At 40.1% G+C, this 13,806-nt stretch overlaps 1 protein-coding gene across 1 annotated transcript; it reads left to right on the top strand.

Moving 5' to 3' along the window:
• The first annotated feature begins 311 nt into the window (after nt 1-311).
• CBX3 (chromobox 3) lies at nt 312-13,544 on the top strand. Its single transcript, XM_008062837.2, has 5 exons — nt 312-578; nt 3,905-4,047; nt 6,690-6,852; nt 11,563-11,657; nt 12,280-13,544. The coding sequence occupies exons 1-5, from the start codon at nt 555-557 to the stop codon at nt 12,404-12,406; spliced, it is 552 nt and encodes a 183-aa protein (XP_008061028.1). The 5' UTR covers nt 312-554; the 3' UTR covers nt 12,407-13,544.
• Nucleotides 13,545-13,806: the final 262 nt, after the last annotated feature.

Raw genomic sequence — 13,806 nt, 5'->3', positions numbered from 1 at the left:
GGCCTGGCAGGGGGCGGGTGGACGTGGGAGAAGTGCCACGCAGCGGGGCCGGAGCGTTCCAGCGTGTCCCTCCTGGAGCTGAGGGGCGAGGGAGGCCGAGCGGCAGCCCGGTGGAAATTTTGGGGACTGTTCGAGGGTCTAGGGGCAAGTCCACTGGTGTTCCCCGCTGCGAGTAGTCTGGAAGCCCGATTCTGCACCAGAAGGTTTGGCTTTTAAAAGTTGGATGTTGAATTTATTACACGTGGGGTTTGGATAGCCAAAATTGCCCCCTATTTTTCGCCATGTAAAGCTGTCTCAGGTACCAAGGTCCCCGGTGAGGTAGACTTGCTTGGTCTGAATATCAGTGTACATACTAAAGTCTATGTCGCTAATACATTAGGCAGGAGCTCAGATCTGCTTCTCTGGATTTTTATCCACCTTTGAAGTGTGAGCTACCTACGTGGGGGTTGGAATCCAAACAGAACTCGTATTTAGCTACCTTTTTTGTGTCGTGGAAACTTCTTTTAACTGTCATGCATTTTTCTAGTAATAGCTCTTGAAGTCTGCAATAAAAAATGGCCTCCAATAAAACTACATTGGTAAGTTAATGATAAGCTAAAGTATGTAAGGATTTAACTCAAGTATTCTTTCCCCACGTTTATAACTTTGCATCTCTGTGATTGAGAGATTTACATCCACATATTTCCTAGCTCTCCCGGTATTACTATGGGGGATCCCGGTATTATGGTGGAGGATTAGGGACAGAAACTGAATCATGTTGAGATACTTAATGACTTGGCTTAATACTTATTAAACCTAATCTTAAAGGGACAACGCCGTGGCTTTTGCTGAGTATCTTATCTTCAAATCGAGATACACAAATGAATGCAGCATTGAAGGATATGTTACATAAAGTGGTAAAGCCTTTGTTGTTGGCATAATAATGTTTCCACCCCACTGAATTCTAGAGAAATCAAGTATTTTAATGTCCAGTTTAAAGAACAGGTATCATGTGCACCTAGAGTGGAGCAAAGGTTATCAGTTTGTCGTGTTTTAAACTTGCTTACTCGAGAATACATTCATTTATTTAAACCATTAAGTTTAAGTAATTGCAGTGTTTTGGCTACTTTAACCATAAAATGGCAAATATGTTCAGGAAGGAGAGAACAATCTAGATTTTTTGTGTCTTGTGAGAGCTGTGGTTTTCTCTCCAGCAGCTTAAAACCAAATGCATTCCTAGGCTTCATAACTAGTTATACAAATGTACAAAAACGCATATGAGCCAGGTGTGGTGGCTCATGCCTGTTATCCCAGCTCTTTGGGAGGCAGAGGTGAGAGAATAACCTGAGTCCACGGATTCAAGACCAGCCTGGGCAACTTGGTGAGACCTGTCTCTACAATAAATAAAAAATTAGCCAGGTGTCGTGGCACATGCCTGTGGTTCCAGCTACTTGGAAGGCTGAGGCAGAAGGATCGCCTGAGCCCGGCAGGTTGAGGCTGCAATGGCCGTAAACATGCCACACTGCACTCCAGCCTGGGTGGCAGAGTGAGACTCCAACTCAAAAAAAAAAAAAAAAAAGACATGTTCAACCATGTCGAGTTATAAATTTTTTTAAAACACTGGAATAGTCACAGAAATCAGAAAATTCAAAATTATGGCTTCCACAGTATTCTAACACTGCATTAATTTAATCATAAAGGTGAGTATTAATGTGTAAGTAAAGCAAAATATTTGGTTTTGGACAGTATATGCTCTGTTTCACGCTAAAAAAGGCAAGCTGGTGATTTTTAATTTGTGCCATCATGAGATTCTTACATTAAGTTAGATACCCTGGAAAGCAGATTGATAGGAAATGTAAAGCCTGTGTGGTGAGTCTGGACAAATGATTCCCATGTGCTGTACGTAGAGGTCAGGGCCTCCTCAGGACTGATCTGACTTTCAAATTCCGTAACCAGTAAGCAAAAATGTAGACAAGTGCCTTTTAGTTACCTATGACTATTCTCTTTCAAGTATTAGATGGGAAAGGAGTTAGCCTACCCTGATTGAGGAGTCAAGGCTGAGTATAGATACAGAAAGCAAACAGATGTATGCTGCCATTAATATTAAATTGTCTTGCACACTGTTTGACATTCTTCAGTGTCTGTAATTTATTGGTATTTACAGTTATTTTTACCTTTTGTGAAGGCTCACATTGACCATTTTGAAAGTTGCCTAACTTTTCATTTAAAACCACATTAGTGTTGTGAGATAGATGTGTTACAATTTTTATTGGAAAACTGAGTGAATTTTATTTAAGTAAAGGGAAATTTATTTTGGCTCCAAAATCCACCTTTGAAAAAACTGGCTTAGCCAAACACATAATTTTGTTTAAAAAAAAAAAAAGATCTCTGGACACCACCACCTTATCAACGCTATGGTAGTAAATACTATGTGACATTTTGTCTATTATGTTTTTTTAGTGTGCATCCTTTTTATTTTCTGAATTTATTTTTGATATTTACTTTGTTAGACTCCTCTCTTTGTGGACAGTAGCTATTTCCTTTTTCATTTAGCATCAGTATCTATTTATTGCAATTTCTCTTTGCTCCTTCCACTGTCGTTCTCACGTTCTTGAACAGTACAGTAGCAGTACTTGGGCCCAGTACTCAAGTGTCTAGAGCAGTGAAAATTGTAAGACCTGACTTGGAAATGGTAACCAACAAAATCAGATGTTTGCTGATTAAAAAAAAAACTCCAGAGTATATTTTGTGTGTGTGTGAACACCTGTATGCTTGGGTAGCTTGAATGACTTTTTTGTAGTCTTGGGGCATATTTTTATGTATATCTGCACACCCCATGATTCCTGCATAACTTGAAATGTCCTTCTGTAGTCTTAGTGTTGTTGTTATTCCTGCTCACATACTTTACTTATGGGATGGCTTTAGTGAGGGGGTAATTGAGGTTTTGCTTTTTCTAATAGCACTTGTTTTAAGATAAAATGTTAAAATGCACGTTACATTAGGGATTTTTTTTCCTCAGTATTTTCCGAGTAACCATTTCAAATTTTTAATATTTTACCTACCAATTCTCCCATAACAAATCTATTTAAGTTACTGGAAATAGCTGATTGAGGTTGAGCTCGTGCTTCTCTTTTAAATAGTGTTATACACCCCAAAAAACCCACAACACCTATTTAAAGTATACTTGATTAGCTACCAGTTTAGACTCTTGTGAAACCAGGAAAAGAAGGATTTTTTTTTTTCCCCAAATAGGGGAATTAAAATGAAAGACATTTGGGCCTCTTGAAGTGACAGCATTATGGGTTTGTTCTGCCTTGTCAGAAATACCATCTGTGGAGATGATGGAAAAGTATCCTTTTTCACTTCTCCATGGTTGACCCTACAGTTGGTAAGAGGATTCTGAACCATGTTTTCATTCTGCATTTACCTTTTCTCTGTATTATTATTCAGGCTGTTGACTGTAATGTTTGAATTGGCAAAGGGAATCTTCCTTTCTTGGGGCTATAGTTTTAATAGGTCTATTATAGGTTCACTTAAGACCTGTCACTACTACTTACTCTCTCTGTATCTTTTAGTTTTTGTATAATTATCTGTTGCCGTGTTGTTTTTAAAATGATAAACATTTCTAGTAAACTTGGTCTTGTTTTAATAAGTGGGAAACAATAACCATTTTCCAGATAGTGTTTTTAATTTTATCATCTTGGTAAAGGATGGTGGTTCATAAGTTTGAGCTAAATCAACAGTATCAAGTACTCCTTTATTTTATTGTCTGTTGACTTTTTTTTTCTCTCAGAAGGTGTCTGCTCTGGGATGTAGAAGTAAAAAGTTTGTGTTGAATGTAACAATAATATAAGCAATTTAGCCTTTAAATTGTGCTCAGAATTCAAAAAGTGTGTTTCTTAATTTCTAATTTCTTTTGTTTTAGCAAAAGATGGGAAGGAAACAGAATGGAAAGAGTAAAAAGGTTGAAGAGGCAGAGCCTGAAGAGTTTGTGGTGGAAAAAGTACTGGATCGACGTGTAGTGAATGGGAAAGTGGAATATTTCCTGAAGTGGAAGGGATTTACAGAGTAAGAAACTTCAGTGCTTCTTTTTCATATGTTTACTCTCAGTTAAACTGTTTTAAAATTTGTTTTTAGCCTAAATTTCACAGTCTGTTTTCTCATAGATACCTCTGACTATAGATACCTTTAATTTTAGGGAGTCTTATGTGAGGTCTGTTTAAAAAGCCACATTTTTAGCCTGCAGTTGAAACCAAGCAGATCGGAGACGAGTTTATTACCCTGTGGAGTCAACTTTGTAAAATTATAGCGTATCACTTACTGTGTAATACGTTTTAATACAGTTAAATATTATAGTAATTAGAATAGCTAATCTGCTTTGTTTCCCTCTCCACAAAGGGCCCTAAAAACCACTGGAGCTATATAGATATAGAATAGTGGTGGCCGCTCCTGGCCACCGCAGCCTCGACCTGCTGGGCTCCAGCGATCCTTCCACCTCAGCCTTCCAAGTAGCTGGAACTACAGGCGCGCACTACCACACCCGGCTAATCTTTTTGATTTGTTGTAGAGGTGAGGTCTTGCCAAGTTGCCCAGGTAGGTCTCGAACCCGTGGGCTTAGGCAATCCACTCACCTCAGCCTCCCAAAGTGCAGGATTACAGGCTGAGCCACTGAGCCTGACTTGCTCTCATAATTCTTTAAAATGTTAGGTCTTTTGAATAACACAAATATGCAGAAATTATATACTGTTAATAGTTGTGTTTATTGTGCTAATCTGCTTGGATCGTTCCATCTTAACACCACAAAAACAAGCCAAGATCCATAGATGGCGACAATTAAAAATGGACAGGTGGAGATCAGTTTCCTGAGCATGGTGGAGATGGAGCATATGATAGTTGAATGATGAGGCTTCAGTTACCTGTTCTACTTCCTATAGTGTTCACATTTAAAGCCACATCCATAGCAGTTGGGGATTTATGAGTTGAATAGAAGATTTAGGTTTCCCTGTTTTATCCTCCCATATTGTTAGTTGAGCCTAATTATGTAAGTCCACAATTTACCACTAGAAAAATTTCCTACAGAAAGCAGGATAAGCCGGGCTTGGTGGCTTAGCCTGTAATCCCGTGCCTTTGGGAGGCTGAGGTGAGTGAATTGCCTGAGCCTGTGGGTTCGAGACCCGCCTGGGCAACTTGGCAAGACCTCATCTCTACAATAAATCAAAAAATTAGCCAAGCGTGGTAGCGTCCGCCTGTAGTTCCAACTACTTGGAAGGCTGAGGCGGAATCGCTGGAGCCCAGCAGGTTGAGGCTGCGGTGACCGAGAGCGGCCACTGCACTCCAGTCTAGAAGACAGAGTGAGACTTCCAACTCAAAAAAAAAAAGCGCAGAATAAGTCTAAACTATTTTAAAATTAGATTTGACCAGGAGCAGTGGCTCAAACCTGTAATCCCTGCACTTTGGGAGACTGAGGCAAGAGGTTTGCCTGAGTCCAGGGGTTCGAGACCAGCCTGGGCAACTTGGTGAGACCTCCTCTCTACAATAAATATAAACAATTAGCCAGGTGTGCTGACACATGCTTATAGTTCCAGCTACTTGGAAGGCTGAAGCAGAAGGATCGCCTAAGCCCAGCAGGTTGATGCCGCAGTGACCGTTGAGCATGCCACTTGCATTTCAGCCTGGGTGGCAGAGTGAGACTTCAATGCAAAATAAAAATTAGATTTAACCAGTTTTCCAAAGAATTGATTACCTTTAAATGGTGGGGGGGAGTTAATCCCACAAAACGTGAAAAGCTGTTTCTACCCCCTCAAAATGTGAGGAAATGGATTTGACTCCTCCCGTTTTATTCTCACGAAACTTAGGCCACTAGTATGGTTATACTTCACTTGCCATGTTCAGTATAACATGTTAGGTAATGTGGAAGGTTGTTATGAAAATAATACTACAGAACGGAAGCTTTCTTTTATCTTCCACTCACCAATTTGGGTTTGCCAATTTTTGAGTCTCATGAGAGCAGCAGATCAAGCTAAATGCCAGAGGTTAATAATAATGCCCTTCCCAGTATCCCTAAAATTTAAAATTATTTATTTTATTCCATCTAGTTCTGTAAAGATTTTTTTTTAGGACCAGAGCAGGAAAAGTTAGCAAGCCTGTTGCTAGAGTAAGATGCTGGTATTATAGGCATGAGTCACCGCGCCCAGCCAGGTGATCTTACTTTCTTTTTTTTGAGTTGGAGTCTCACTGTTGCCCAGACTGGAGTGCAGTGGCCGCTCCCGGCCACCGCAGGATCATACTTTCACATTTATTAATTGATGTTCATTATCTTTTTACAGCACTTCTGAAAAATGCATTTGACAATGCTTCACAATCATTATGTTTTAAAACACAGTATTAGAGGTCCCAGCACTAAGCATAATAATGATTTAATAATTGGGGTGAGAGTTGGGAATCTGCATTTTTTTAAAAGCTCTTCCACTTACTCCATTGGAATGAAGTTTATTTAACTTGGAAGTAATATAACAGATCACCCACTTTTGAGGCTGTAAAAGCAGGTGCAAAAGGAAATCTAGGCAGAATGTAGGAGATAGGAAAGAAATTATTAGTATTTGTAGTACAGGGTACTTTCAGATATCTATTAATTGGATCCGGATAGTGATAATGAACCGTGTTTGATTAAATCACTTTTTTTTCTCTCTTTTTTTTTTTCCTGGACACAGCGCTGACAATACTTGGGAGCCTGAAGAAAATTTAGATTGTCCGGAGTTAATTGAAGCATTTCTTAATTCTCAAAAAGCTGGTAAAGAAAAAGATGGTACAAAAAGAAAGTCTTTATCTGACAGTGAGTCTGATGACAGCAAATCAAAGAAGAAAAGAGATGCTGTAAGTCTAAAACATGGCCCACCAGGCTTTTTTTTTTAGAGTTGGAGTCTCACTCTGTCGCCCAGACCGCAGTGCAGTGGGCGCTCCCGGCCACCGCAGCCTCGACCTGCTGGGCTCTGGCGATCCTTCTGCCTCAGCCTTCCAAGTAGCTGGAACTACAGGCACGCGCTACCGCGCCCGGCTAATTTTTGATTTATTGTAGAGATGAGGTCTCACCAAGTTGCCCGGGAGGGTCTCGAACCCGCGGGCTCAGGCAGTCCACTCACCTCGGTCTCCCAAAGTGCTGGGATTACAGGCTGAGCCACCGAGCCCGGCCTGCTTTTTTTTTTAAGTTTTTGGCTTCGTTTTTAAATACTTGAGATTTTTTTAAGAACTTAAATACCTTTTTTTTTTTGAGTTGTAGTCTCGCTCTGTTGCCCCGCCTGGAGTGCAGTGGAACACTCAAGAGTCACCACATCCTTGACCTACTGGGCTCAGGCGATCCTTCCGCCTCAGTCTTCCAAGTAGCTGGAACTATAGGTTACACACCACCATGCCTGGTTAATTTTTGATTTATTGTAGAGACAAGGTCTCACCAAGTTGCCCAGGATGGTCTTGAAACCCTGGACTCAGGCATTCCTCTCACCTCGGCCTCCCAAAGTGCTGGGATTACTGGCATGAGTAAATGTGAAGTAACTTATGCCACTTAAAATGTGGTAGTGTTATTTTTAATAGTTTTAGGGATTAAATCTTTGAACAGAACAGTTACCTGTGATCCAAGGTAAGCAATTATTTTTTTTTTTTTTGAGTTGGTGTTGCACTCTTTTTCCCAGGCTAGAGTGCAGTGGCACAATCATGTTCACCAGTCTCAAACTCCTAGACTAAAGTGATCCTCCACCCTTAGCCTCCCAAGTAGCTGGGACTACAGTCCTGTGCCACCACATTCAGCTAATTTTTTATTTTTTATTTTTATTTTATATTTAGAAATTTTTTTTTTTTGAGTTAGTCTCACTCTGTCGCCCATACTGGAGTGCAATGGCTGCTCCCGGCCACCGCAGCCTCGACCTGCTGGGCTCCAGCGATCCTTCCGCCTCAGCCTTCCAAGTAGCCGGAACTACAGGCATGTGCTACCATGCCCGGCTAATTTTTGATTTATTGTAGAGACGAGGTCTCGCCAAGTTGCCCAGGCGGGTCTCCAACCTGCGGGCTCAGACAGTCTACTCACCTAAGCCTCCCAAAGCGCTGGGATTACAGGCTGAGCCACCAAGCCCTGCTAATTTTTTATTTTTTGTAGAGACGAAATTTTGCTATGTCGTCTAGGCTAATCTTAACTCCTGGGCTCAAGCAGTTCTCCCCTCAGTCTCCCAAAGTGCTAAGATTATGGGCATGAGCCATCTTGTCTGGCCTCAATCTTAAATACAAACAATGCTAAGAGCGGATCATTGAAAGCCTTTACAATACTGTGAAAACAGTCATAATAGTACTTTCTGATTGTAGTTTATTAATGGCATTGACCACAAAAAAATACTTTTGCATACAATCTTTGTATTGCCAAACATTACCTTGATTTTAAAGTATGTGATCCTGGCTGGGTATGGTGGCTCAGCCTGTAATCCCAGCACTTTGGAAGGCCGAGTAGAGAGGATTGCCTGAGCTAGGGGGTTCGAGACCACCCTGGGCAACTTGGTTAGACCTCGTCTTTACAATAAGTCACCAAAAAACCCCAGCCTGGTGCAGTGGCGTCCGTCTGTAGTTCCAGCTACTTGGAATGTTAGAGCGGAAAGATCCCCTGAGCCCAGCAGATTGAGACTCCGGTGACTGTGAGTTTGCCACTGCATTCCAGGCAACAGAGTGAGACTCTACTTTGGTGCAGTCTTTGCTTCGTTAATGTCTGCCTCAGGCAAGTCAGGTAACTTCTTACTTTTACTCTTTTTTTTTTTTTTTTTTAATTCTCTCTATTAATATCTTGATATCTGGGCTTGTGGTACTTTTACTCTTGACTATAAAACAGATTATACTTGCCCGCTTACTCACCTAGTATGGCAATTTGGGGAAAGGTCTTAGTGCTAAAGTAGTTCCTAGGCTCAGGCACTAAGCATACCTTACAGATTAATTGGTAAGGACTTTGTATTTGGAATTTGATCTAGATGCCAAGAACTGTACAGATACTCCGTTAAATCTTCATGACAACTCTGTTAAGGTTAATAGGTATTGTCTCCCTTTTTCAGATGTGAAAACAAAAGATTGGCAACAAATTTGGTTCTAAAAGTGAATCACGTGCTCAACAGAAGCACAACTTTCATAGCGATACTTAGCCTAAATTGAGCACTTAGCATGTGCCAAGAAGTGTTCTAAATAATTTACTCTGTACTTCATACACTATGAAGTATCTCTGAAGTAGGTATTGTAATTGTTTCTGTTTTATTGGTAATAAATCTGAACTACAAAGAGGGTAATAAACTTGCCCAAAGCCACACGTCTAGCCAGACAGTTTGATTCCAGGTCCTGTGACGTTGATAAAAGACTTTGATGAGGAATAAAGGATTAGCTGGGCTCGGTGGCTCAGCCTGTAATCCCATGCCTTTGGGAGGCCGAGGTGAGTAGATTGCCTGAGCCCTCGGGTTCAAGACCCGCCTGGGCAACTTGGTGAGAACTCATCTCTACAATAAATCAAAAATTAGCTGGGTGTGGTAGCATGTGCCTGTAGTTCTGGCTACTTGTAAGACTGAAGCAGAAGGATCGCCGGAGCCCAGCAGCTTGAGGCTGCGGTGACTGGGAGTGGCCACTGCACTCTAGTCTGGGTGACAGAGTGAGACTCCAACTCAAAAAAATAAAAAGGAATAAAGGATTTATTGATAACATCTGCCCTCAAACTGTTTTGGTCTCAGTTTACCTATAAAAAATTATTGAGGAAACCAAAGAGCGTTTATGTGTCTATTTATTGTAGTCGAAATTAAAACATATTTCTTAAATATTTGTGTATCCAGTTAAAAATAACAGTAAGAACTTGCATGTTGAACAATTTTTTATGAAAAATAACTTTTCTAAGAAAAATTGAGAAAGTCATTTTACATTTTTTACAAATCTCTTCAGTGTCTGGCTTAACAGAAGATAGTTCTGTTTATGCCTTTGATTGCTGTGGTATCTTGTTTTGGTGGAGACATATGAAGATAATCCAAAGTCACCAGTACATTAAAAAGGTGGGGGAAGCTTGCAGAGCCCCCTCTCAAAAAAATCTCAGGGATCCCAAATGGTCTCTTAGACCACACATCGAAAACTGTTTGTTAATACTAAGTACTTTGTAAGATTTCCTCTCATTCAGATTGCTAACAGTTACAGCGGTTAGTCTGAGTTTTAAAGTTTTTCACATGTTGACGATTTGTTTTTTTAATGCTTTAAAAATATGTGGCTAGACTGAGCTCGGTGGCTCAGCCTATAATCCCAGCACTTTGGGAGGCTGAGGCGAGTGGTTTGCCTGAGCCTGTGGGTTTGAGACCAGCCGGGGCAACTTGGCAAGACCTCGTCTCTACAATAAAAATCAAAAATTAGCCAGGTGTGGTAGCACACACCTGTACTTCCAGCTACATGGAAGGCTGAGACAGAAGGATTGCCTGAGCCCACCAGGTTAAGGCCGCGTTGGCCATGAGTATACCACTGTACTCCAGCCTGGGTGACAGAGTGAGACTGATTTTAAAAGGCTAATTTAGAATAATTCCTAGAAATGATTTAAAATACATTAACTTTAAGGAATTTTAAATTAGTAATGACAAGCAGAAATAAAAGTTATTTTTATGTATGCCACACTATTCAGTCCTTGATGTCTTAGAGTGAAAATAGTTGTCTGTTTTCTTGACTTTTGAATCAGAATTTGTTGTTTGTTTTGAGTTGGAGTCTCACTCTGAAGCCCAGGCTGGAGTGCAGTGACACACTCATGGCCATTCCAGTGTCAACTTGCTGGACTCCAGCAATCCTTCTGCCTTCGCCTTCCAAGTAGCCGGAACTACAGGCGTGCACTGTCATGCCCAACTATTATTTATTGTAGAGACAAGGTCTTGCCAAGTTCCCTGTGCTGGTCTTGAGCCCATGGGCTCAGGAAATCCACTTACCTCGGCCTCCCAAAGTGCTGGGATTACGGGCTGAGCCACCGAGCCCAGCGCAGAATGTTTTTAAAATTTTTAAATATTCTACAAATCTAGATGTGTTTTTTTTCTGCTTGTGAAATTAATGGAAATAATGACAATTTGATGCCAAATACGGGCTTTTGTTCCAGTAGTTTCCGTTTCACTATTGGAATGTCTTTATTTTATTTTTAATTTTTATTTACTTATTTATTTTTTGAGTCGGAGTCTCACTCTGTTGCCCAGACTGGAGGGCAGTGGCATGCTCCCAGCAACCACAGCCTTGACCTGCTGGGCTCCGGCGATCCTTCCGCCTAGCCTTCCAAGTAGCTGGAACTACAGGTGCACACTACAACGCCCAGCTAATTTTTGATTAATTGTAGAGATGAGGTCTCGCCAAGTTGCCCAGGCGCATCTAGAACCCGCAGGCTCAGGCAATTCACTCACCTCGACCTCCCAAAGCGTGGGATTACAGGCTGAGCTACCGAGCCCAGCCGGAACATCTTTATTTAAAAGCTATATGCTATGGAAACAGATTAGAAGTTAATGTTCTTAGAGGTATGGAAAAATGTGTGGAAACTTTGTAAGTATTCACTTAACCTCTTCTGAATAGGCTGACAAACCGAGGGGCTTTGCAAGAGGTCTTGATCCTGAAAGAATAATTGGTGCCACAGACAGCAGTGGAGAACTGATGTTTCTCATGAAATGGTAAGTAAACATAGTTGATATATTTTAAAAAGTAGATTGGTTTTGTGTTTTTTCTTAAAGATTTATTTGTGAGACCGGGTGCAATGGCTCAGGCCTGTAATCCCAGCATTTTGAGAGGCTGAGGCCATAGGATTGCCTGAGCTCAGGGGTTCGAGATCAGTGGGCAACTTGGCGAGACCTCGTCTCTACAGTAAATCAAAAATTAGCCAGATATGGTAGCGCACGCCTGTAGTTCAGCTACAGAAGTATCGCCTGAGCCCAGCAGGTTGAGGCTGTGGTAACGGTTAGCAGCGTACCACTGCACTCTAGCCTGGGTAGCAATGAGACTTGGACTCAAAAAAAAAAAGAATTTGTGAAGTAAATTGTTTCCATCATACGGTAGAGAATAGCTGTCTACTGAAAGGATATTCTGGTTACTTTTGCTAGTGATGTTTTAAAGCAAAGGTCTGCAAACGGTGGCCTGTTTTGGAAAATGAAGTTTATTAGAACACAACTATGACATGTCATATAAAATCCTGAAGTACTTAACTACCTTTTGTTTCAATTGTTATTTCTTAAATGTTTGTCAGTTGACATGAATAATTTAGACTTTTAACTGGATTTCTTGCCCCCCACCCTACAGGAAAGATTCAGATGAGGCAGACCTGGTGCTGGCGAAAGAGGCAAATATGAAATGTCCTCAGATTGTAATTGCTTTCTATGAGGAGAGACTAACTTGGCATTCTTGTCCAGAAGATGAAGCTCAATAATTGTTTGCATTGCTTTTTATATATATTTATATATATATATAAAATCTGGGTCATGGTTTTCAGTATCCTAGTATGACGAAATAACTGCATTCTAATGAAAATTAAGTTTGATAAGTTTGTTTTGAAAGTAGTTTTGGGAGAGTTGTTGGGGGGGGTTGCATCAGTAGCACTGGTTACTTTGAACAAATAAAAACTTTCTGTAGTTGCTTCCTTTCTCAGAAAATAACATTTGATACCATGGTATATTATTTCCTCTGCATTAGAGAACAGCTTTTCTAAATGTTGGGAGAAATTTCCATAGTCATTACTCAATCAGAATTTGTGTTCTCATATGCCTAAGGACCATTCTGGATTTTTTGTTTTGTGTGTGTGTATACATAAAATACATATGCAGTTGGTTTTCCTTTTCGTTGTTGTTTTTAAATATTAACCAAAACAAAATTTTGGGTAAGCCCTTGTTTCTGAAATGCCGTCATTATGAGCAGCCTAAGAAATAAATCACTTAAATTGAAAATTTTTTTGAAGCCAAACATTTAAAGTTAAATAGATGATTCTGGGATTAATAGAATAGTTTAAATTGGATGATTTTAACAGCAGCCAAATTAGAATTAATATGTATAAGAGTAGTGGTTTGTTTGCAAAATGACTAAAAGGGAAAAATTTTATCACTACTAACAATTTCACCATTCAGATAAGGAAACTAGAAAAATCTTGGTGTGTTTTAATTAGCTTAAATAAGACTTAGTTAAATGGACATTTAACAATTTCTCTAGCGAGCCATTCCTTAACAAAAAGTTGAAATCTGTGTGCTATATTGACTGAAAGGTTGTGATTCGTGGGATGTCTAAGACTTGGCTCATGGAAGGCTAGTCAGACATTTAGAAATATTGGTGGTTTAGGGCCTGCTGTCATAAATGGGTGAAAAACTTGTAATCTAGGCTAATTGACATGCATGTTTTTTCTTTACCCCAACTCATTCCTTACATGTAGTCCTTTCAGTATTGGCTTTACTGGTTCAGCAGCAGCCAGGAAAAACAACTTTGTGGTAATCAGAATGTTATCCAACTGTATATTGTTTACTTTATTGTAAATACTGGTGAACAGTGGTCAATAAATAGTTTTATATTCCTTTATGCAATTAGGCTTGTTTATCTGATTGCCATTGTAGTGGAAGTAGACATGCCTACACACAGACACACTCATTGAATTATTTTTACATTTATAAATTGGTTGATACCACGAAGACACTAGTGTACATATCCTAGGTCCTTGAAACAACTGGAATATGTTATTTCCACAGGAATGTTTTAAGTGAGGAAGAAAAGAATTAGTTTCATGATTCCTAGGGTGAATTTGTCTCATTAAAGTGAAATTTTAAAATCTAGTTTGTTGGAACTGTC

The sequence above is a fragment of the Carlito syrichta genome, unplaced genomic scaffold, assembly GCF_000164805.1.
Source record: "Carlito syrichta isolate Samal-C Ts95f unplaced genomic scaffold, Tarsius_syrichta-2.0.1 Scaffold305867, whole genome shotgun sequence".
Classification (NCBI taxonomy): Eukaryota; Metazoa; Chordata; class Mammalia; order Primates; family Tarsiidae; genus Carlito; species Carlito syrichta.
Note: the sequence above shows the minus strand (reverse complement) of the source record. Positions and strands in the feature narration are given on the sequence as shown.